The following is a 25732-nucleotide window of genomic DNA, read 5'->3' on the forward strand; positions in this document are numbered from 1 at the left end:
ATTTCTTTCAGTAATTCTCACGGTATTGCTGGATCCTTTAGAAATATACATCATTCAGTTTTGTGTGTAAGGTTAAGGTATTAGACTATCCACATGCTATAGAGGCCTGCGTGGCACCAAGTTTACTTTCAGAAGTAGCTGTTATGTGGCAGGTACAAAATGTGATGATCAATTCTGTGTTCTCAAGTGATTAAACTTTCTTATTTGGTTAAACAGCCAGTGTATACCAGAGTTCCACAAAGGTCAAAATTATATCACTTTCAAAGCAGCAATACGCGATCCAAGATTTTCTTGAAGGTAGTGCAAAAGATGCAGTTCATAATGTTCTCCAGATTCAGGAACTCTTATGCTGTGTCTCTCCTGAGGATAAATCTTAGTAGCAAAAAGTAAAAACAAGGAAAAAGAGAAGATTTAGTAACATATCTCCTGAATGCTGGGATTACAAGCGTGTGCCACCACGCCTGGCTCTTTCTGGGTGTTTTAATAACAGGACAAATAATATGGAGCACAGTCCTTCAAAGATGCACATAACACATCCTAATTAAAGGCCCTCTCCTCAACACAAGAGCTTCTTGGGAGGCAGTATTACCTCTTTGGCCACTCAGGAGGCTGAAGCAGGAGGATCACAAGTTTGAAGCCAGCCTCGGCAACTTAGTAAGACCCTGTCTCAAAATAAGAATAAAAAGGTTGGGGATGTTGCTCAGTGATAAAGCACAACTAGGTTTAATCTCCAGTACTGCTAAAAACAAACAGAAACAAAAAAAAAAAAAAACAGGCCCTTCTCCTTATAATTCCTTATACAGGCCCATTAGGCTTAATAAAGGATTTTTCTGTAGATCAATGGCTCATTGCCTATGTGTGGTCTGCAGACGTCAAGGGGTCCTTGGGAACCCTTTCAAAGGATATATGGTCAAATCTCTTCAGAACTATGCCAAGACATTATCTGCCTTTATCAACCACATTATATTCACTCTATCATGGTGCTGCACCAATAATGAAAAGGCCATGGAGAAGGCAGGCGGTGGCCCACACATATAATCCAGGAGGATCGTGGGTTTGAGGCCAGCCTCAGCTACATAGTGAGGGTCTCTGCAACTTCATGAGTCCCTGTTTCAAAATAGAGAATAAAGAATAGGGCTGAGGGTATAGTAGCTCAGAGGCTGAATGTCCCTAGGTTCAATCCTCAGTACCACAAAAAAGAAAAAAGCAATGGTAAGTTAAACTGCTGATGTCTTAGCATGAATCAAGGCAGTAACATTAAATGGTACCAGAAGTCACAGTGTTCTTGACACAAACATACACTTGTAGTAAAAAAAAAAAATTGTTTTACTTAAGTACCACTAAAAATTAGAATTTTATACAACTTCAATTCTAGAGTAGAAGTCTTAAGATTTGGTGGTTCTGAAATTGGAAATATATATAAAACACTTGAGCTACCGGATTTTTGAAAGAAAGGTACTTGTGCAAGCTGACTGTTTTTTTTTAGTGGAACCCTCCCCCCCCATGGAAAATGACTGACAACTACAGTTATCTAGACTTTTTTGTCTGGTAAACATTTTCTCAAAAAGGAATGAAGTAAACTGGCTACTTCGAGGACCATACTAACAATACTTGTTTGCCAATGAAATACTTTGATTTTTTTTTTTTTTTTTTTTTGCAGGTCTGGGGATGGAACCCAGGGGTTATTCTACCTCTGAGCTACACCTCCAGCCCTATTTTTTATTCTTTATTTTGAAACGGACTCACTAAGTTGCAGAGAGCCTCACTAAGTAGCTGAGGCTGTCCGTGAACCATGATCCTCCGGTCTCAGCCTCCCGTATGCTGGGATTACAAGTGTGCGCTACCATGCCCGGCTACTTTGAGCTTTTGAGTAAAAATTTGAATTTTGAAAAACTATGTTGCCCAGCCTGCTCTCAGACTCCTGGGCTCAAGAAATCCTCCTGCCTCAGCCTTGTGAGTAGATGGAACAACAGGCATGTACCTCCATACCCAGTGAGAAATACTGACAGACACATAACAAAGTTCTGGTATATAAAGGGGTCCTGCAGCCGGGTGTGGTGGCGCGCGCTTGTAATCCCCGCGCTTGGGAGGCTGAGACAGGAGGATCGCACAGGTTCGAAGCCAGCCTCAGCTACTTAGTGAGGCTCTCAGCAACTTAGTGAGACCCTGTTTCTATATAAAATATAAAATAGATCTGGGAGTATAGCCTGGAGGTAGAAAGCTTCTACATCCAAAAAAAAAAAAAAAGGGTCCTGCCAAAAAAACTTTTATAACTGTTGCTTTAGATAAATATCTTAGGTGTGTGTGTGTGTGTGTGTGTGTGTGTGTGTGTGTGTGTGTGTGTGTGTGTGTGTGTGTTTACACTGGGGGCTGAACCCAGGGACGGTTTACCTATGAGCTACATCCCAGCCCTATTTTATTTTACTGTTTTGAAACAGGGTCTCACTAGCTGAGCACGGTGGTGGTACATGCTTGTAATCTCAGTACTTGTGAGGCTGAGACAGGAGGATCACAGGTTCGAGGACAGACTCAGCAGCTTAGCGAGTCCCTATGCAACTTAGCAAGACCCTGTTTCAAAATAAAAAATAATAAAAAAGGGCTGGGGATATAGCTCAGAGGTAGAATGCCCTTGGGTTTCATCTCCAGTAGCACATACAAATAAATAAATGAATAAAATGAATGAATAAGCTGGGTGTGGTGGCGCACGCTTATAAATCCCAGCACTTGGGTGGCTGGCTTGGGAGGCTGAGACAAAAGAATCCCACAGGTTCTAAGCCAGCCATAGCTACTTAGTGAGGCTCTCAGCAACTTAGTTTCCAAATAAAATATAAAATAGGTCTAGGAGTATAGCTGGAGGCAGGAACTCATCAAATTGCAGATGGCCTCACCAAATTGCTGAGGCTGGCCATGAAACTGTGATCCTCCTGTCTCAACCTCCCAAGTACTGGGATTATGAGTGTGTGGCACCACACCTGACTTATTTTATAGTTTAACTTGACAGAAACATCAACTGAAATTTTTTAAAAAAGTAATGTTTTGCCGGGCGTGGTGGCGCACGCTTGTAATCCCTGCGCCTGGGAGGCGGAGACAGGAGGATCGCGCAGGTTTGAAGCCAGCCTTGCTGGTTTAAGAGACCCTGTTTCCAAATAAAATATAAAATAGGCCTGAGAGTGTAGCCCGGAGGTAGAAGGGTTCCATCCCCAGTAGCACAAAAAAAAAAAAAAAAAAAAAATTTCTTTTTCTTGTGTTACTGGGGATTGAACTCAGGGAGCATTCTACCTCTAAGATATATCCCCAGCCTTGCCTGCCTGCGTCTGTCTGTCTGTCTCTCTCTCCCTTCCTCCCTCCCTCTCTCCCTCTCTCTCTCCCTCCCTCCCTCCCTCCCTTTCTCCCTCCCTCCCTCCCTCCCTCCCCACCCTCTTTTCGTACTGGGGATAGAACACAGGGGCATTCTATCTCCGAGCTATACCCTCAGCCCTATTTTTTATTCTTTATTTTGAAACAGGGTCTCACTGAGTTGCAAAGGGCCTCATTAAGTACCTGAGACTGTCCTCGAACTGTGATCCTCCTGTCTCAGCCTCTCAAATGCTGGGATAAGCGTGCACCACCACGCCCCACTTTATTCTTTATTTTAAAACAAGGTCTAACTAAGTTTTGGAGCATCTTACTAAGTAGCTGAGGCTGGCTACGAATCTGCGATCCTCCTGTCTCAGCCTCTCAAGTACTGGGACCATAAGCGTGTACCACTATACCCGGCAATGTTTTCCATTTCTTATGAAAACATAAATTTTTTTTAAGGATACAAAGGAAGAATCGTTTCTTAAAACCTTCTTTTGAGTAAGGAAGCACTGGGGAGGGTAATTTGCTGGTTACTGTCCCAATGGCAATGCAAAAAAGAGGAAACTAATGTAATCAGGTCCTAACAACCCTTTACAACAGTTATATCAAGTAGCCTTTTCTCACCCTCCACGAGTAAAAGAGAAGTACAGAGGCCAGCGTATGGCCTTCCTGTCACTGCTTCCACACTCGTACACTAGAAGCAGACGTGAATCAAAGTCATGTCATCCAACAGGCACATGTTTAGACATCAGTAGATTGATTTTTTTCAACTAGAGGTACTAGTAACTATGCCGATTTAGTTCTCCTAAATACTCAATTTTTATTAGATTTCAAAGTAATTTATTGGTAATTATTATTGAATTTAATTTTAAAACACAGAGTAACTTACCTGTAAATCATATGGCTTTCCGGCCCTCACTAAAAAACTCAGTAATATACTGGTGTGTGCAAAGTGGACATTTTCATCCAAGAACCCATGTAAGAGTAGCAAACGATTTGGTCTGGAGAAATGAAATTATTAGAGCATTAGTCAAAACAGTAGTGTACTGAGGAAATCACTTAATTCCTTTAATCTAAACACACTTAGCAATATTAACTTCTTTATAATGTAATGTTAGAGAATCATGGATTCAGTATTTTTTCTTTTTTGTGGTACTGGGAGTGGAACTCAGGGGCTTTCTACCTCTGGGCTATACTCCCAAAACTATTTTATACTTTACTTGGAAACAGGGTCTCACTAAGTTGCTGAGAGCCTCACTAAGTAGCTGAGGCTGGCTTCGAACCTGTGCGATCCTCCTGTCTCAGCCTCCTAGGCACTGGGATTACAAGCGTGCGCCACCACGCCCGGCTAATATATATATATTTTTTTGTTGGGGATGGAACTCAGGGGCATTCTACCTCTGAGCTATACCCCCAGCCTTATTTTTTATTCTTTATTTTGAAAAAGGGCCTCACTGAGTTGCAAAGGGCCTAAGTTGTAGCTGAGGCTGTCCATGAACTGCGATCCTCCTGTCTCAGCCTCCCGAAGGCTGGGATTACAAAGCGTGTACCACCATGCCTGACCCCCAGTTCTGTTTTTTATTCTTTATTTTGAAACAAGTCTGACTAAGTTGTGGAAGGTCTCACTGGATTCAATATTTTCAAAATTAAAATGTTAATTTAAATTTTATTTAACCAGGCAAGGTGGCACATGCTTGTAATTCCAGTACTTGGGAGGCTGAGACAGGAGGATTGCAGGTCCCAATCCAGCCTCAACAAACTTAGTAAGAAGATTTCAAAACAAACAAACAACAAACAAAGGCTGGAGGTATATCTAGGAGGTAGAATGCCTCTGGATTCAATTCCCAGTACCATACACACACAAAATTTTCATTTAAACTACTTATTTTTTCAATACTGGAGATGAAACCCAGCGGCATTCTACCTCTGAAATACACCCCGAGTCCTATTTTTTAGTCTTTATTTTGAAACAGGGTCTCACTGAGTTGCAAAGAGCCTAAGTAGCTGATGCTGTCTGCAAAACCAGATCGTCCTGTCAGCCTCCTGAATGCTGGGATTACAAGTGTGCACCACCATGCTCGGCTAATTTAATTTTTTTTTTTTTTTTGTCTGTGTGTGGGAAGGTGATAGGGTTGAACCTGGGGCATTCTACCTCTAAAAGAGACCTGAAGCCCTATTTTTCTATGCTTTTTTGGAAATAAGGTTTCACTAAGTTGTGGAAGGCCTCACTAAGTAGTTGAGGCTGGCTTAAACTACATTCCTCCTGTCTCAGCCTCCCAAGTACTGAGATTACAAACCTGTGCCTCCATGCCCAACTTTTTTTTTTTGTGGCACGGAGGATGGAACCCAGGGGCATTCTATCTCTGAGCTACACTCTCAGCCCTATTTTCTTATTCTTTAGTTTGAAACAGGGTCTCACTAAGTTGCAGAAGACCTCACTAAGTAGCTGAGGCTGTCCGTGAACTGCGATCCCCCTGTCTCAGTCTCCCAAATGACAGGATTATAAGTGTGCGCCACCACACCTGGCTAATTTTTAATCAGCCAGATTTTATTTCTCATTTGGAAACAGGGTCTCACTGGGTTGCTGAGACTCTTGCTAAATTGCTGAGGCTCGCTTTGAACCTGTGATCCTCCTGTCTCAGCTTCCCAAGTACTGGGATTACAAGTGTACGCTTACCATGCCCAGCTAAAGACAAGTTTTTAAAACAATTTAAGCAGGCATGGTGGCACATACTTGTAATTCTATTACTTGGGAGGCTGAAACAGGAGGATTGCAGGTCAGCCTCAGCAACTCAGTGAGGTCATCTGCAACTTTGCAAGACCCTGTTTCAAAATAAAAGAATAGGGCTGGAGGTGTAGCTCAGAAGTAGAAGGCCCCTAGGTCTATCCCCAGTACCACATACACAACAGCCAATTTAAACACAAATTAAATCAGAAACTTGAAGATGTGAAGGAAGTCCAGATCTCCACGTCTACTGTCTCACAGGGTCTCCTATGAATGAAGAACTCTAAGACCCCAGAGGCGCCCTCTCTCTCTTGAGATAGCCCATGGTCTGCCTTGAATGTGTATCCCCCACTTTACTGAATAAACTTCTGTCTTTGTCTCTGAAAGACACAATTTAAAATTTATAAGCTTAATTTTAAAGCTTGAACTTACTCAGAGGGGAACTTTTCTGCTTGCATGGCCACAGATCCTAAGTAATAGCCCTGCTCATTCTGGTCGGGGTGACCCATGTAACGTTCTGTGTATCCTGTATCGTAGAAAATCCACAGAGTGACTGGAGCTCCAGCAATTGCAACCTGCACAAGACAACACTGACAATCAACTGTGTTCCAGAATAGAGTTGCAGCAATGAGACTTACAAGTGCAAATTTACAGGCTTTAGACTTACTACTGGGCATATATGCTCTCAGGAGACTCAGAAAATTGAAGTAGAGTTCCAAGGTCATAAATTTGATACACTGTGGTGTAATGTAACCTGGGCGTGGTGGCGCATGCTTGTAATCCCTGCGCTTGGGAGGCTGAGACAGGAGGATCGTACAGGTTCAAAGCCAGCCTTAGCTACTCAGTGAGGCTCTCAGGAACTCAGTGAGACCCTGTTTCCAAATAAAGTATAAAATCGTTCTGGGAGTATAGCCCGGAGGTAGAAAAGTCCCTGGGTTCCATCCCCAGTAACCCCCCCCCCAAAAAAAGCGTGATAAATTTGATACTCTGTGAATAAGAAAATTTCATGTTCACAGGCATGCCACATACCAAACCCTTAACCTGGACTAGCTGAATACAAACTGTGGGTCCTTTATTAACAGGGAAAACTGACCTAGAGTGTGTGAGTACCCTAGTGCACACTCATTGCTGCTACTGGGGGGGAAATTCAGGGGAACTGTCAACTTTATATAGGAGAGAAATGGCTACTTTTCTTTGTTTTTGTTGGTAAAAATAGTGAATGAAATACACACACACACACACACACACACACACACACACACACACACACGGGGGGGGGGGGAGTACTAGGGGTGGAACCTTTTACCTCTGGACTATACTCCCAGATCTATTTTGTATTTTATTTGGAAATAGGGTCTCACTAAGTTGCTGAGAGCCTCACCAAGTAGCTGAGGCTGACTTCAACCCTGTCTCAGCCTCCCAAGAGTGGTGACTAAAAGTGTGCACCACTACTACACCCGGCTGTGAATGAACTGTACTGGGGATGGAACCCTTTTATCTTTGGGGTACACTCCCAGACCTATTTTATATTTTTTTTATTTGGAAACAGGGTCTCTTAAGCCAGCAAGGCTGGCTTTGAACCTGCGCAAACCTCCTGTCTCCGCCTCCCAAGCACGGGAATTACAAGTGTGTGCCACCACGCCCGGCTGAATGAACTATATTTAAGTACTAAAAACTGGACGCATCTTAAGGCTCTTACATACAGTTTTATATTTAAATAATCTAAAGCTGGGCGTGGTGGCGCATGCTTGTAATCTCAGTACTTGGGAGGCTGAGACAGGAGGATTGCAGGTTCTAAACCAGCATCGACAACTTAGTGAGACCCTTTTTCTAAACAAGAAATAAAATCAGGCTAGGGATTTAGCTCAGAGGTAGAATGCACACACATATAATATTTAAGCCAGATGTTGTGGTAACATGCCTATAAATCCAGTATTTGGGAGGCTGAAACAAAATAATTGCAGTTTTGTAGTCAGCCTCACCAATTTATCAAGGCAGTCTGCAATTTAATGAGACTGTTTCAAAATAAAAAAATAAAATAGGGCTGGAGATACAGAATTTCCCTGGGTTCAATCTCTAGCACCACACACACATACACAAAATTACTTTTCACTATAAAATAAAATCTTTTTTTTTTTTTTTTTTTTTTGGGTTTTGGTACTGGGGAATGAACTCAGGGATTAAGTCTCTGAGCTACACTCCAGCCTTGCTTTGCTTTGTTTTGCAGTACTAGGAAGTGAACCCAGGGGCATTTTACCTCCAAGCTACATTCCCAGCCCTATTTTTTAGTCTTTATTTTGAAATAGGACCTCACTAAGTCGCAGAGAGCCTCACTAAGTAGCTGAGGCCGGCACAAATCTGTGATTCTCCTGTCTCAGCCTCCCAAGTACTAGGATTACAAGTCTGTGCCACCAAGCCCAGCTCTTTTATTCTGAAATAGGGCTTAGCCTGAGCTACTTAGTGAGGCCCTCCACAACTAGTGAGATCTAGTTTCAAAATAAAAATAAGCAGGGCATGGTGGCACATGCTTGTAATCCCAGTACTTGGGAGGTTGAGACAGAAGAATCACACAGGTTTGAAGCCAGCCTCAGCTACTTAGTGAAGCTCTCATCAAATTAGTTAGACCCTGTTTTCAAATAAAGTATAAAGTAGGTCTGGGAGTATAGCCCAGAGGTAGAAAAGCCCCTGGGTTTCACCCTCTGTACCATAAAAAACTACAATAACAACAGCAACAACAACAACAAAAAAAGAACAGTGGGGCGTGGTGGCGCACGCTTGTAATCCCCACGTGGAGACAGGAGGATCTGCACAGGTTTGAAGCCAGCCCCGCTGCTTAAGAGACCCTGTTTCAAAATAAAATATAAAATAGGTCTGGGAGTGTAGCCCAGAGGTAGAAGGGTTCCATCCCCAGTACCACCAAAAACAAAACAAACAAACAAAAAACAGAACAGCCGGGCGTGGTGGCGCACGCTTGTAATCCCTGCGCGCTTGGGAGGCAGAGACAGGAGGATCGCGCAGGTTCGAAGCCAGCCGCGCGCGCTGGCTTAGGAGACCCTGTTTCCAAATAAAAAATAAAAATGTAAAAATAGGTCTGGGAGTGTAGCCCGGAGGTAGAAGGGCTTCCAGGAACCCCAGTACCACAAAAAAAAAAAAAAAAAAAATAATAATAAATAAATAAATAAATAAAATAAAATAAAATAGGGCTGGGGTGCCAAGACATCCTGCTGCCTCGGCATCTATGTGTTGAGGACCCCCACTCCACATAGTAAAATAGGCAGAACGCCCCGAGAAAGAGGTATCGTCTCTGGCAAAAAATATCCCCCACTTTAGATATCCTTCATAACTATTATTCTCTTGGTATTCTTTTAACTCTCTACACGAATTGCTCTGATGATGTGAGATCAGAAATTGAGTCCGTGGAAATAAACGTCCTTGGCTTTGCTCAATAGTAAGGAAAAAACTGGCCAGAACTCAGATGCTGTGATAAGCATTCCAACTGCAGCAATTACAAAGGGTCTCTGACCCTCACTATCACTAACTTAGGTTAAGCTATTAACTCCGGTAACCGATAGCTCAGTTTAAGGAAACTTTGTTTACCCTTGAGATCCTGCCTAGAGACAGAGAAGATAAAATTTTGGGTGTGACTTCAAAGCAATTTAACTGATGAACAACTTAGTTGCCAAAATACAATAGAGCCAAGGAGAAAGATTGTTGACCTTCACGCCCAGTGTGAGCGTTCCCCGAAACAGGGAGAATGCCGCATGGCTAGAAATGAAAATGACAAAATAAAGGACAGATATTCTAAATATATATGTATGAAGGAAAGGAAATACCATAAGAGTAAGAAAGCACTTTTTCATGAAGAAGAGCTTATCATAAGAACGTCCCGACTGGGAAAGAAAGGAATTAGAAAGTTAGAAGCAGGTTGCAGAGGGTTTGTGATAAGGAAATGGATTATTAGAGACCAATAGGCCTTTAATAGGCTTTTTGTCTAAAAAAGAGTGTTCAGCAGTCAAGGAAATACATTTGACAACTAAATCCAAGAACTTCACAGTGTTATTTGTGGTGTCTTATTTGCCAAGCTGTGTTGTGAGTTTTTGTAAGCTTTCAGACTTCAGAAGGCAAAGCGGATGAGATCTGAGAGGCTCCCATCGCATCTCCCTGGACCGCCACAGCTCCCCATGCTTGTCATATGGATATAGATGGAAACTTCAAAAAAGAAAGCAAAAGAAGATTCCATGAGAAGGCGTATTCTCCAAGCCCTGGGCCTTGGGCGTGCCTGTATTGCCTTTGGAATTTACCTTTGGACCTGCCCTGCTGCAATATCGGAAGAAAGATCCTGGAGCTTATCTCCTAAATGCTGGACTAGTCATTTACTTTGTTTATATGTAATTTACTATTGTTTTGCTGTGATTGCCCCCCTTCCCTTTCTTTTTTTTTTTCTCCTATTATTAATCTCACTGGTGAAGGGTATAAATTTCTCTGGGTTCCTGTAATAAATTGTCATTGGCTCAAGAAGCCTTTGTCCACCTCAAATTCTTTCCCAAGCGTCGTACCTAAAAACTTAGGGAATTCATAGAGGGGAAAGAATTGCTGCAGATAGCCTTCTGCAGAACTCCACCTGCCTTTTGCCCCATCTTTCTGAGGATTTGACCGGGAGCTGACAATAACGACCCAACTGAGATTAGTCGGCAACACTGGGGGTATAGCTCAAAGGTAGTATGCTCTTTGGTTTGATATCCAGCATCCCACCAAAAAAAAAAAAAAAAAAAAAAGGAACAAACAAACAGGGTCTCACAGAGTTACCAAGGACTGCTGGCCCTGAATCTGTAATCCTCCTGGGATCATAGGCGTGCACTAGTTTGCCTGGCTTAAAATCATGTTGTTGAAATATTAGAAAAAGATAAACTCTGCTGGGTGCAGTGATACAAACCTGTAATCCCACTACTTGGGAGGCTGAGATATTGGAAGCCAGCCTGGTCAATTTAGCAAGACCCTGTCTCAAAGTAAAAGGGCTGAGGGTATAGTTCAGTGGTAATAAACTGTCCCTAGGTTCATTCTCCAGTACAACAACAAAATTTAATTCCTACTTTCTTAACTATCTTCATCTTTATGTATTTTCTGATATATGCTAAGAGTTTAATGAATAAAAACATTTAAGTCCTTAATAATTCATTCATTGAACGCAATTTTTTTCCTTCTTTTTGTTTTGCATATGGGGGCTGAGTCCAGGGCTTGTGGTGTGACAGCTTACAGAGGGTCTATTATGTGCTAAGCACTGTGGCTGGCTGCCGAGGACAGAGTGGCATACAGGGCAAGGAGGTCTCTCTAATGATGACTATCTAGCATAATCTTTGGCATGTCTACAAGTAGACAAAACACAGTCAAGTTGATTAAGTGTTTAATAAAAAACCTATGCTAGTACTTGAGATATTTATTTTGCATGGCCATTTAATATATGAACCCTAATGTTCTAGAATTTGCTAGCTATAAGCCATCAGAAAATAATCATTTTTGCATATCTCAATTTACAGAGAATTCTACCCTTACTACAAAAATGAGTATGAAAGGAAGTCACGTACCCTGAAGATATCTGACCTCTGCATTAATGCCATCAGGGAGAGGTATCCTCCATAGGACCAGCCGTGGATGCCCACACGGTCTAAGTCAATGAAGTCATATTGTGAGGCTAGATACTGGAGTCCTTCTACTTGATCGTCAATTTCTATTTGGCCCTGTCAAAAAAGGGAGAATGTTTCACTGATTATGATATATCAAGGTCTCATTATAAGACTGCTTTTTAAAGCTGATAAATGTTCTTACTAAAACATTTTTTCAGGTTAGAGTTTCATTAACAACTGAGATTCTGTTGCTCCCCCAAATTTTTTTCTTACTATCTTCTTAGAGAGAGGTGCCTACAGTTTCTGTTGCTAGCCTGTTACTGCTTAATCATAAAGTTCTTTCCTATGGCTTTGCAAACTGTCCCTTACTATTGGGTATTTCCCATTTCCATTTGTTCTGTTGTCTGCTAAGAGGTCAGCATCTTCCTTGTAACAAGCCTTTCCTATCCCAAGACAAAAAAATTAGTCTCCTTAAGAGACTGGTTAATTTCACTTCTTTTTTAACAGTTACTGCAGTAAAGCAGAGGGAATCACTCTTGAGGCCCTATTCTTTCTATTCTCCCATTATACTACCACTAAGAATTGAATATACTATTTCTTTAAACCTTTACTAAACCTAATTCCTACCACTACCATCTTGTCTATATTACTTTGGCCTGCCAGTGCACACAATCTCACTCACTGAGCCAAAAATAAAAATAAAAACAAAACAAATAAAAAACTTACATGAGAATACAACATAATGTCAAAGAACTGGCTGTGGGAGAAAATCCCCATCTCTTATTCAGCATGTCCAATACACTGTCAAACACAGTAACTGCCTTACTGTGCAAAAGGAACATCGGGTTCTCATCATTTCCCAAAGCAGCAGAAAGGACATGGGGCATCTCTAAAAGGTAGCATTTAAAGCTTCCTGTAGAGAGAAAAAGGCTTGTCACAAGGAGGGACTAACCAGTTGGTTTTCCTCTTGACAGAGGACAGAACAAATCTCAATTATTCCTCAATAGTGTATAGGATGCTGAAAACTAGATGGTACTGCCTTCTGGTTAAGGTAGTTATACAATATAGAGAGTATTTCTGGATAACAGTGGCTCGATCTCAGCTCCTCAAAGTTATATAAGCAGACATGGGTTAGCCTGGTGTACATCAAGTTGTGCCTTCCCTCTCACTCTTGAATGCAAACACACACATAAATACACACACACACACACACACACACACACACACACTCTCTCTCTCTCTCTCTCTCTCTCTCTCTCTCTCTCTCTCTCTCTTCTTCCTCCTAACTTTTTCTCCCTATTTCACACCACTGTACTAAAAAATGTCAATGTTTTTAAAAGAAAAGTATTTTTATGCTAACACACCATTTTATACTTAAAGGCGCCTTCAAATTTAAGCCCTCGGTGACAGGACCCCCTGTTGTCTATCACCACAACAACATATCCCAGAGAGGCTAAGGTATTCAAGCGAAAATACTTGACTCCTTTAAAGCGATTATTCACCAGCTGCACCTGTAGAAGAAATAGAACTTTAATGAAATTTATTACATGACAGCATATAAAAGAAGCAGGGCATTGAAAAAGTAGAAAGCTGAACACTTGAGTATTCTTTTGACTTTATTTTGTGTTACTGGGGATTGCACCCAGGGGCATTCTAACCTCTGAGCTATACCTACAGCTACATATATGTGTGTGTGTGTGTGTGTGTGTATATGTATATATACATATACATACATATATATATGTATATATATATTTTTTTCATTACTGGAGATAAAACCCAGGGACTTCTACCTCTGAGCTACACCCCCAGCCCTATTTTTTATTTTGAAACCGGGTCTCATTGAGTTGCCAAGGGCCACACTAAGTAGCTGAGGCTGGCCACGAACCACAACCCTTCTGTCTCAGCCTCCCGAATGCTGGGATTACAAGTGTGCGCCACCAGGCCCAGCTCTATATTTTTTATTACTTATTTATTTACTTATTATTATTATTTTTTGGTGGTATTGGGGTTTCTGGAAGCCCTTCTACCTACGGGTTACACTCTCAGACCTATTTTATACTTTTTTTATTTGGAAACAGAGTCTCTTAAACCAGTGCTGCTGGCTTCGAACCTGCGCGATCCTCCTGTCTCCGCCTCCCAAGCGCGGGGATTACCAGCCTGCACCACCACGCCCGGCTTATTCTTTATTTTGAAACAGGGTCTCACTAAGTTACAGGAGGCCTCACTAAGTTGCTGAGGCTGGTTGTAAACCTGCGATCCTCCTGTGTCAGCTTCCCAAGCTCGGGGATCACAAGCGTGCACCCCCACGCCCGGCTTACTTTATTCTTTTTACAACTTGGTATTTAGATATATTTCCAAATGCTCAATAACTGAATATAATTATAAAGAGTATTGTTGAACACCGGAGTTGCATTACATATGAAATATATATATATAGTATTTATATATGAAAATACTATAATTATATTCTAATAACTTTTTGGGCCAATGGAAGACATATAATAAGGAGTGAAGGTTTAAAAAGTTAGTAATTAGAGACAGGCGTGGTACCACCTGCTTGTAATCACAGTACTTGGGAGGGTGAGAGGAGGATCACAGGTTTGCAGCCAGTCTCCGCAACTTAGTGAGGCCCTCTACAACATAGTGAGACTCTGTTTCAAAAAAATAGAACTGGGGTTGTAGCTCAGAGGTAGAATACTGGGTTCAATCCCCAGTACCACACACATACAAATTAGCCAGGCACAGTGGCACATGTCTGTAATCACAGTACTTGGGAGACTGAGATAGAAAGATCACAGGTTCACAGCCAACCTCAGCAACTTAGTAAGACCTTTTTCAAAATAAAAAATAAAGTTGGGGTTATAGCTCAGAGGTAGAATTCCCCTGGGTTCAATCCCGAGTACCAAAAATAAATAAATGAATAAATAAACAAATCATCTATCCAAAATATTTTGCTGTTAGTTAACAGCATTAAGTCACATGCTATTATTTAATCCAGAAATGAAAAATCAAGGTATATACTTCATACTGTGCTAAGTAGTAGTACAGTATGTCTTCACTAGCTGATAAAGTACTGCAGTTTGCTTGAGAGATGTAGCCTGAGAATGAAAAAGGGAATTCACTAAGCTACCAAGACTTTCTGAAATGACTTTTTATCTACCAAGACATCTAATTATTTAATTTCCCAAATAAGTTTCTTTACAAAGAAAGCAACGTATTATCTACTGATAGGAATATTTCACTCTCTTTGATAGTTACAGTTCTCATTGTAAAGTAAGAAATTGATACTGATTCACAAATTAGCCATCTAAATTTAAATATGTAGCTGTGTGTGTGTGTGTGTGTGTGTGTGTGTGTGTGTGTGTATACTAAGAATTGAACTCAGGGGCATTCTACCTCTAAGTTATACCCCCAGACTTATTTTATTTTGAAATAGAGTCTCACTAGGTTACAGAGGGCCTCACAAAGTTGCTGAGGCTGGCTATGAACCAGCGATCCTACCGTTTCAGCCTCCCAAGTACTGGAATTACAAGTGTGTGCCACCATGGCTGGCTAAATATGTAGCTTTCTTAACTCTATAACTAGAAAATTAAAACAAAAGTAAAAACAGAAGCACCAAACTGCCCAAATTCTTATCCTAAACAACTGACTCGACACTTAAAAAATAAATCAACAGCAGAGTGCAGTGGCACATTACTGTCATCTCAGTACCTGGAAGGCTGAGACAAGAGGACTGCAAATTTGAGACCAATCTCAGCAGCTTAGTGAGAACCCCCTCCTTTTTTTTTTTTTTTTTGAGGTACTGTGGATGGAACCCAGGGGCACTCTACCTCCGATTTACACCCCCAGCCCTATGTTTATTATTATTTTATTTTGGTGGTACTGGGATTCCTGGAAGCCCTTCTATCTCTGGGCTACACTCCCAGACCTATTTTATACTTTTTATTTGGAAACAGGGTCTCTTAAGCCAGCAAGGCTGGCTTCGAACCTGCGCGATCCTCCTGTCTCTGCCTCCCAAGCGCAGGGATTACAAGCATGTGCCACCACGCCTGGCTATGTTTTATTATTTTAAAACAGGGTCTCACTGAGTTGTGGAGGGCCTCACTTAAGTAGCTGAGGCTGTCTGAGGACCATGATCCTCCTGAATGCTGAGATTACAAGCGTGCGCCACCATACCCCAGCTCAAGTAAGACTCTATTTCAAAAAAAAAAAAAAAAAAAAAAAAGAAAGAAAGAAAGAAAGAAAAACAACAAAAGAGCCGAGGATACAGCTCAGTGGTAGAATGGGTAGAATGCCCCTGGGTTCAATCACTAGTACTCCCTCCACCCCCACAAATGTATATGAACAAATGATGTGTATATTTATCTTCCCACCTGAGGACCACCATATATGAACAGCACAGTAGGGTACTTCTTCCCAGGTTGTAGATCATGAGGCTTATAAAGCATTCCATATAATGTAAATCCAGTAGTACTTTCAAAAGAGAAAATTTCTGGAGGGGTATAGTCAGGAAGAGGACCTGTGAATATGTAACAGAGTCTGTAATGGGAACTCTATCATCTGAGAGCAAGGAAGAAAATATCAAAACCCAGATCCCTGAACACAAATAACTGACTACTTTTTATTTTCACTTTATTTATTTATTTATTTATTTATTTATTTATTTATTTATTTATTTATTTATTTATTTTTGCGGTACTGGAAATGGAACCCTTGAGCATTCTACCTCCAAGCTACACCCGTAGCCTTATTTTTTTTATTTTTTTTATTTTTGGTGGTACTGGGGGTGGAACCTAGGGGCTTTCTACCTCCAGGCTATACTCCCATACCTTTTTTATACTTTATTTGGAGACAGGGTCTCACTAAGTTGTAGAGTCTCAACTAAGTAGCTGAGGCTGGCTTCGAACCTGTGCGATCCTCCTGTCTCAGCCTCCCAAGCGCTGGGATTACAAGCGTGCGCCACCACGCCTGGCTTATCTTTATTTTTGAAGCAAGGTCTCACTGAGTTGCAGAGGGCCTCACTAAGTAGCTGAGGCTGTCTGTGAACCCAGATCCTCCTGTCTCAGCCTCCCAAATGCTGGGATTACAAGCATGCGCCACTATGCCCAGCCTGACTACCCCCTTTTAAATGAGATTAAACAAGAAGTAAAGCAAGAATATTCATCTTAAAAATATAATGAATATATCATATTATCTATTTCAGAAGCAGACACACAGTATTTTGAATACCCCTTAAGAGTCTAAAAGCTGTTTTTGTGTTGACTATACAAAGCACATTCACAGTATAACCTATTGACGGTTAAATTATATACCTGCTTAGAAAGAAACACATAATTCAATAAAGTTGAGGTGGTGGGAATAAAAAGCACATTTAAGTCACTCAATTTAACTTGCTCAAAGCAGGTGCTCAATACACATTTGTTTCTGATCACTGGAGAATAAGCCAACCAGCCCCAGAAAAGGATGGGTGAGATCTATCAGAAGCTCAGGGTCATATAAAGGTGAGACACTTTTTTCAGAAAACATTAACATATGGCACAGGTTTAATGTACTACTGTACTAGTCCTATTAAGGTCCGGTCTGGGTAAAAAAAGAGTACCTGCTGAATCCATAATGGTGGCCCAGAATTCCTTTGTTCTGCAAGTGGGGTCATCTTCAGGACTTGATAGTTTGTAAAGGGACACACAGTGTGGATTCTTCTGGTTACTATACTTACTTATAAAGAAGTCACAATGCTAGAGAAAGGAGAGAAACAATTGTTTTTCCTCAGGGAAAGGCAAAAATGGTACCTGTTGTTACAGCTGCACTTATGCTATATCAAGAGTATAAAAAGAGTTTGACTATATATCTATAGATATATAGATATATATACACACACACTATGCTGAAGTTAAGGCTAAGAGTTTTGAAGCTTTTTCTAAGACAATAAGGCTAGCTTCACCAATTTTCATGCTATCTCAATGGAATACTACAGAGTACTTTTATATGACAGGAAACCCTTTACAAACAAGAACTTAATACCCGGCTGATGCAGCAAGAGTGGGAGTAGCCACGGTCGGTTAGCCTTGTCACCTCTCCAGGATTTACGTAACTGGCCACATACAAGTGATGTTCTAAAGGGGAGTCTTTGGTGCCTTCAAAATACACCAGCCTCCTGACTTCATCAACCTGAATCTGTCAAAACAACAAAACCAAAATTCAGTACTTGCAAGGCCAGTAATTCAACAAAAACCCCCACTTTTATTCAGAATCATTTGGGTCTTAAACTTGTCCTTTTATTTTTATTTGCTACCAGTGCTAATAAACTTGAATCATTTTGCTAATGACTTAATAGGCAAGAAAAAATCCTGTTCAGAAGGAAAAAGAACACATGAGTTCCTGAGTTATACACCGGTTTTATTTTGTTTCTTTACTAGAGTGTGAACCCGGGAGCATTCAACCTCTGAAATACGCCCTCAGCCCAATTTTATTTCTTATTAGGAAATAGGGTCTTACTAGGTTGCTGAGAGCTTCACTAAGTTGCCCATGCTGGCTTTGAACCTATGATCCTTCTGTCTCAGCCTCCCAGGTACTGTAATTACAAGTGTGCACCACCACGCCTGGCCCTATTTTCCTTCCTTCTTTCCTTCCTATTTATTTATTATTTATTTATTTTTGCGATCCTGGGAATAGAACTCAGGGGCATTGTACCTCTTAGTGTTTTTATTTTTGAAACAGGGTCTCACTGATCTGCGAAGGGTCTCACTAAGTAGCTGACGCTGTCCCTGAACTGCGATCCTCCTGTCTCCGCCTCCCAAGCGAGGGGATTACAAGCGTGCACCACCACGCCCAGCCTCCTATTTTATTTTTTGAGAGAGGGTCTAGCTAAGTTGCCAGGGCTAGCCTTGAACCTGCAATTCTACTGTCACAGCCTCCCAAGGACTGGGACTACAAGCATATACAACCATGCCCAGCAAGGCATACACTTTTGTATAATTTCTTATCTGGTCAGAATGTATGATCTTTTAAAAAATATGAGAGTGGGGCGTGATGGCGCATACCTATCTATCTTCAAGCTAAACTCTCAGCCCATTTTACTTTTTATGTGGGAACAGGGTCTTGCTAAATTGCCGAGAGTCTTGCCAAGTTGCTAGTTTGGCTTTGAACCTACAATCCTCTTGTCTCGGTCTCTCAGATATTGAGAGCGATGGGATCATTCAGAAGCTCAGAAGCTCAGGGTCAGAAAGTGGTGAGAGCTTGTTTGAAGGTTCTAGCAGGGGAGCGCAGTTACTCATATATCCTTGACCGAAGACCAGTCCTCCTCTATTGGGGGAAGGTCGTCCTCTTTGACCAAGCATGCAGCTTCCAGAAGGATGCACATGGAGAAAGCCCGGCACGGTGGCGCTCACTTGTAATCCCAGCATTCGGGAGGCCGAGACAGGAGGATCGCACAGGTTCACTGACAGCCTCAGCTACTTAGTGAGGCCCTTCGCAACTCAGTGAGACCCTGTTTCAAAATAAAAAATAAAAAATAGTGCTGGGGGCCGAGTGTGGTGGCGCATGCTTGTAATCCCAGCATTTGAGAAGCTGAGACTGTAGGATCACGGTTTGCAGATAGCCTCAGCTACTTAGTGAGACCCTGTTTCAAAATAAAGAATAAAAAATAGGGCAGGGAGTGTAGCTCGGAGGTCAAATGCCCCTAGGTTCCATCCCTAGACCTGCAAAAAAAAAAAAAAAAAAATATATATATATATACATATATATATATATCTGGGGATGTAGCCTGGGTTCCACCCCCTAGTACCGCAAAAAAAAAAAAAAAAAAAAAAAAAAAGGGTAAGGGACTTTTCCTATCACATTGGGCCACCACACCCAGCTTCAAGAATTCAAGAATTGTTTCCCTAACCCGGCTTGGTGGTGCACGGGCTTGGTGGTACACGTTTGTAATCCCAGCATTCGGGATGCTGAGACTGGGAGGATTGTGGTTAGCAGATAACCTCAGCTACTTAGTGAGAAATTTTTATTTTTTGAAGTACTGGGGATTGAACCCAGGGGCATCTACCTCTGAGTTACAGCCCCAGCTCTATTTTTTTTTTTTTATTCTTTATTCTGAAACAGTATCTCACTAAATTGTGGGGTGGCCTCACTAAGCAGCTGAGGCTGACTGCAAACCTGCAATTCTCATATCTCAGCTTCCCAAATACTGGGATTATAAGTGTGTGTCACCACATCTGGCTTTTTTCATTTTTATTTTGAGTCTCAGTAAGTTGCTGAGGCTGGCCTTGAACTTCTGATTCTCTTGCCTCAGACTTTCAAGTACATTACAGGCATCCATCACTAAGCCCATCAAGGGTAAGATCATTCATTCATTCATTCATTCATTTTTTTCTGGTGGTGAGACTGAATGCAAGGCCTTGTGCATGCTAACCAAATGCTTTACCACCTAGCTATACCCCCAAGCCTAGATAAGATCTTTTAAAGTCATCATTCAGAACTCAAAAAAAAAAAAAAAATTGTAAGTAAACTTATGGATGAATTCACTTAATATTCTTCCCACATAACAGTAATATCCTAAATACATGGTTTTATTATTTCGTAAAAAAAAAAAAAAAAAAAGTCTATCAGCCCCCTTTTTTTCTTCTTTTGTGGTACTAGAGATTGAACTCAGGGCATTCTACTTTTGGGCTATACCCCAGCCCTATTTTACTTTGAAATGGTCTCACTAGGTTGATAAGAGTCTCACTACTTGCTAAGACTGTCCTTGAACCTGTGATCCTCCTGTCTTAGCCTCCAGAGTACTGGGATTACAAGCCTGTGACACAACTCCTGACTCATATTACTTAATGTTTAATACAATTAAAAAGTTTGAGCTGGGCGTGGTGGCACGCTTATAATCCCTGCACTTGGAAGGCTGAGACAGGAGGATCACGCAGTCTCGAAGCCAGCCTCAGCTGGTTTAAGAGACCCTATTTCCAAATAAAATATAAAATAGGTCTGGGAGTGTAGCCTGGAGGTAGAAAGCCCCTGGGTTCCATCCCCAGTACCACCCCCCAAAAAAAAAACTTTGATATAACAAAGACAATAGATATATTTCTAAGAAGAAGCATTTTTACATTTATTTATTTATTTATTTATTTATTTATTTATTTATTTATTTATTTATTTATTTAGTGGTACTGGGGATTGAACCCAGGAACATTCTACCTCCGAGCCCCCAGCTCTGTTTTATTTTTTGGTGGTACTGGGGGTGGAACCCAGGGGCTTTTCCACCTCTGGGCTATACTCCCAGACCTATTTTATACTTTATTTGGAAACAGGGCCTCACTAAGTTGCTGAGAGCCTCACTAAGTAGCTGAGGCTGGCTTTGAACCTGTGCGATCCTCCTGTCTCCGCCTGTTAAGTGCTGGGATTACAAGCGTGCGCCACCATGCCTGGCTTTATTTTTTGTTTTTAAAACTTGCTTTGAAGATGCAATCCTGTCTCAGCCTCCTAAGAACTGGGATTACAGGCATGTGTTACCATAACCAGCTCTCTAGCTCACAACTTTTGCTGGACCCTAAAAGTATGGGTTGTTTTCTAGTAGCAACAATATATTTAAAAATGGTGACTTTTATAACCAAAACACATCTACTGCTAGGGTTATAAAACAGGTGAGAGCTCTAATTTATTTTTGTGTGTGTGTGGTATTGGGAATGGAACCCAGGGCCTTCTACCTCTAAGCTATACCCCAGACCTATTTTATTTTTAATCAAAAACAGGGTCTTGCTAAATTGCTGAGAACCTCACTAAATTGCTGAGGCTGGCTTTAATCTGTGGTTCTCCCCTCTCAGCCTCCCAAATACTAGGATTACAAGTGTGTGCCACCATGCCCGGTTGAGATTCATAATATAAACTAAGATTCTTCCTTTACAATAAGTAGAATTCATTTATAATCTGACTTACTGGGGTCGTTGGGTGTGGTGGCGCATGCTTGTAATCCCAGCATTTGGAAGGCTGAGACAGGAGAATCTGGGTTCATGGACAGCCTCAGCTACTTAGTGAGAACCTTTGCAATTCAGTGAGACTCTGTTTCAAAATAAAGAACAACAAATAGGACTGGGGGTGTAGCTTGGAGGCAGAATTTCCTTGGGTTCCATCCCCAGTACCGCAAAACAAAAACAAAAACAAAAAAACAAAACACTAGGGTCATATTAAGTTGCATTACTGATTTTTTTTTTTTTTTTTGGCGGGTCTGGGGATGGAACCCAGGGGCACTTGACCTCCGAGCTACACCCCCTGCCCTATTTTTTATTCTTTATTTTGAAACCGGGTCTCACTGAGTTGCAGAGGGCCTCACTAAGTAGCTGAGGCTGTCCGTGAACCGCGATCCTCCGGTCTCAGCCTCCCGAATGCTGGGATTACAAGCGTGCACCACCACGCCCGGCTACATTACTGATTTTTATGTACTGCACACAAACAACAGATGTTGACAAAACATTTCAGCAAAATAAAAGGACATACATTAGATCCATGCCGGCCAAGAACTTCCCATTCACCACTGGTAATTGCTATTTCCTCTTTGATAGGGCACTTGAAATCACCTAAAGATAAATACAATTATAATTTAGTATTTTATGCCAGACTATAAGCAAATGAAACAATGTAGAAGTGTTCTAAACTGTTTTTTCCCCCAAAACCCTTATTAAAAAGAGCTAAGAGCCAAGCGTAGTGGTACATGCTTGTAATCTCAGTACTTGAGAAGCTAAGATAGGAGGAATGTAGCCTCAGCAACCAAGTGGGAATCTCAGTAACCTAGGGAGACCCTGTTTCAACAAACAATGAAAAAGGGCTGACGTATAGTTTGAAGGTAGAGTGCCTCTGAGTTTAATCTCTAATAACACACACACACACACACACACACACACACACACACACACACACACACACGCGATATACAAATGGCCAATAAGAACATGGGAAGATATTCAACATTAGTCATTAAAGAACCAAGATCAAAACTATAAGATAATCGCCGGGCGTGGTGGCGCACGCTCCTAATCCCAGCATTTGGGAGGCGGAGACCAGAGGATCGTGGTTCATGGACAGCCTCAGCTACTTAGTGAGGCTCTCTGCAACTCAGTGAGACTCTGTTTCAAATAAAGAAAAAAAAAAAAAAAAATGGGTAGGGGGTGTAGCTTGGAGGTCAAATGCCCCCAGGTTCCATCCCCAGACCTGCAAAATAAACCAAAACCAAAACCAAAAAAACCCCCAAAACTATGCGATACCATTTCATACCCACTAGAATGGCTATTATTATTGTGTGCATGTGTATGTGTGTGTTACTGGGGACTGCATCCAGGGGCATTCTATCTCTGGGCTACACTCCAGCCCTATTTTATTTTTCAAACAGGTTGATGAGAGTCTCACTATTTGCTAAGGCTCTCTTCAAACCTGCAATCCTCCTGTCTCAGCCCAAATACTGCGATTAGAGGTGTGTTCCACCCTGCCCAGCTAGGAAACAAAACAAAACAAAACAAAAATAATACCTAGAAAACAACAAGTATTGTCAAACATAAAGAAATTAAAACCCCTATACACTGCTGGTAAGAAAGTAAATTGGTACAGCCATACCACTGGTGTTCCCATAGTGTGGTTGCTATGGAGAACAGTATGCAACTCCTCAAAAAGTGAAAAGAAAAAAAAAAAAAAAAAAAAAAGAATTACCACAGGCTGGACGCAGTGGTGCATGGTGCATGCTTGTAATCCCAGCATTTGGGAGGCTAAAACAGGAGTATCATGGTTCACAGCCATCCTCGGCTACTTAGTAAAATCCTTTGCAACTCAGTGAGACCCTGCTTCAAAATAAATAAATAAAAAGACCAAAAAATAGGACTAGGGGAGTCGCTCAGAGGTGCAATGCCCCTGGGTTCCACCCCCAGTACTGCAAAAAAAAAAAAAAAAAAAAAAAAAAAAAAATTACCACAGGATCCAGAAATCCCCCTTCTGAGTATACACTCAAAACAATGAAAGCCAGGAGAGGGAGAGGATGTAGTTTAGTGGTAGAGCAACTGCCTACAAAGGGTTTGATCCCCAGTACTGCAAAGCAAAAGTCAGGACAGAAAGAGATTATTTGTATACCCATGTATGTCAGTAGCATTTTTATTCACAATAGCCCAAAGGTGGAAGTACCCTAGGTATCTGATAGTGAGTAAATAAAATGTGTGTACATTTACATACACACATACACAAAACAGAGTATTATTCAGACTTAAAAGGACATTCTGACATAAGCTACAAAATGGATGGACACTGATGACACTATGCTACATGAAATACACCAGTCACAAAAGGACAAATACTGTCAAGACGCTACTTAAATAGGTATGAGACAGAAAGACTGCAGGCTCCAAGCCAGCCCCAACAACTTAATGAGATCCTCACCAACTTAGTGAGACCCTGCTTCAAAATAAAAAATAAAGCCAGGCCTGGTGGAACATGCTTGTAATCCCAGTATTTGGGAAAATGAAATTGGAGGATTACAAATTAGAAGCCAGCATCTGCAACTTAATGAAACTGTTTCCAAGTAAGAAATAAAATCTGGCTGGAGATGTAGCTCAGAAGCAGAATTCCCCTAGGCTCAATCCCCAGTGCCTCAATCAATCAATCAATCATAAAAAAACAAAGCTGGCATGGTGGCCCGTGCTTGTAATCCCAGTACTTGGGAAGCTGAGATATGAGCATTGCAAGTTTATGACAGCCTTCAGCAAGCAGTGATACTCTCACTAACCTGGTGAAACCCTGTTTCAAAATAAAGAAAAAATAGGGCTGGGTGTGTGGCTTGTAGGTAGAATGCCCCCATGTTCAATTCCTAGTTCCACAAAAAAAAAAAAAAAAAAGCCAGGAGTGGTGGCACATGCCTGTAATCTCAGTACTTGAGAGGCTGAGACAGAAAGATCAGAAGTTTAAAGCCAGCCTCAGATACTTTGCAACCTAGTGACACCTTGTTTCAAAATACAAAATTAAAAGAGCTCTGGGGGTGTAGCTCACCCCTGGGTTTAATCATCACACACACACACACACACACACACACACACACACACATCTGGAGATGGAGAGTGGTTATGGTTATATGTACTTGAATGTACTTAATGCCACTATATCATGCCCTTAAAAATAGCTACAACGGTGTGTGTGTGTGTATGTATGTATATGTGTGTGTGTGTATGTGTGGGTGTATATATATATATATATATATATATATATATATATATTCTTTCTTTTTTTCTTTCCTTATTTCTTTCTTTCTTTTTGTGTGTGGTACTGAGGATGAAACTCAGGGGCATTCTATCTCCAAGCTACACCTCCAACCCTATTTTTTTATTCTTTATTTTGAAAACAAGGTCTCCCTAAGTTACAGAAGGCCTCACTAAGTAGCTGAGGCTGTCCAAGAACTGTTATCCTCCTGTCTCTCTTTTTATGTTTATTTTATTATTTTATAATAGTTTTGTGTGTGTGTGTGTGTGTGTGTGTGTGTGTGTGGCACTGGGGATGGAACCTAGGGGCATTCTAACTCAGCTACACCTCTAGACTATTTTCTTCTCTATTTTGAAACAGGTTCTCACCTCGTTGCAGAGGGCCTCACTCCATAGCTGAGGATGGCCACACCACCTGTGATCAGCCTCTGGGTTCCACCCCCATTACCACCAAAAAAAATAAATAAATAAAGATAAAAATAAAAGGCCATATTGAGTCTAAATTATAATGATAGTTAAGTATAATATAGCATTATCATAAAGTGCTTACTATTCTTTTTTTTTTTTTTTTTTGGTGGTTCTAGGGTGGAACCCAGGGGCTTTTCTACCTCCGGGCTATACTCCCAGACCCATTTTTATATTTTATTTGGAAACAGGGTCTCACTAAGTTGCTGAGAGCATCACTAAATAGCTGAGGCTGGCTTCGAACCTGCGCAATCCTGTCTAGCCTCCTAAGCACGGGGATTACAAGTGTGCACCAGCACACCCGGCTTAAGTGCTTACTATTCTAAAAGAAACTGTATCATCAGAGTAGAAACAGATGAGGCATGGTG

At 41.3% G+C, this 25732-nt stretch overlaps 1 protein-coding gene across 3 annotated transcripts in view; it reads right to left on the reverse strand.

The window, feature by feature from the left end:
* Window positions 1-249: 249 nt before the first annotated feature.
* DPP8 (dipeptidyl peptidase 8) overlaps window positions 250-25732 on the reverse strand; it is a gene marked incomplete at both ends in the record, with an annotated part of 57980 nt that continues 32497 nt past the window's right edge. Inside the window, 9 exons of one of the 3 annotated variants that reach the window (XM_080690547.1) lie at window positions 250-372; window positions 4229-4340; window positions 6497-6639; window positions 11647-11799; window positions 13050-13196; window positions 16062-16207; window positions 17288-17423; window positions 17710-17862; window positions 22168-22247. In XM_080690547.1, coding sequence (XP_080546673.1) covers window positions 250-372; window positions 4229-4340; window positions 6497-6639; window positions 11647-11799; window positions 13050-13196; window positions 16062-16207; window positions 17288-17423; window positions 17710-17862; window positions 22168-22247 — 1193 coding nt within the window. The remainder of the gene's footprint in view (window positions 373-4228; window positions 4341-6496; window positions 6640-11646; window positions 11800-13049; window positions 13197-16061; window positions 16208-17287; window positions 17424-17709; window positions 17863-22167; window positions 22248-25732) is intronic. The other 2 variants (XM_080690548.1, XM_080690549.1) reach the window with 2 other exon arrangements.

Source organism: Muscardinus avellanarius, assembly GCF_963383645.1.
Source record: "Muscardinus avellanarius genome assembly, chromosome: 3".
NCBI classification, from domain to species: Eukaryota; Metazoa; Chordata; class Mammalia; order Rodentia; family Gliridae; genus Muscardinus; species Muscardinus avellanarius.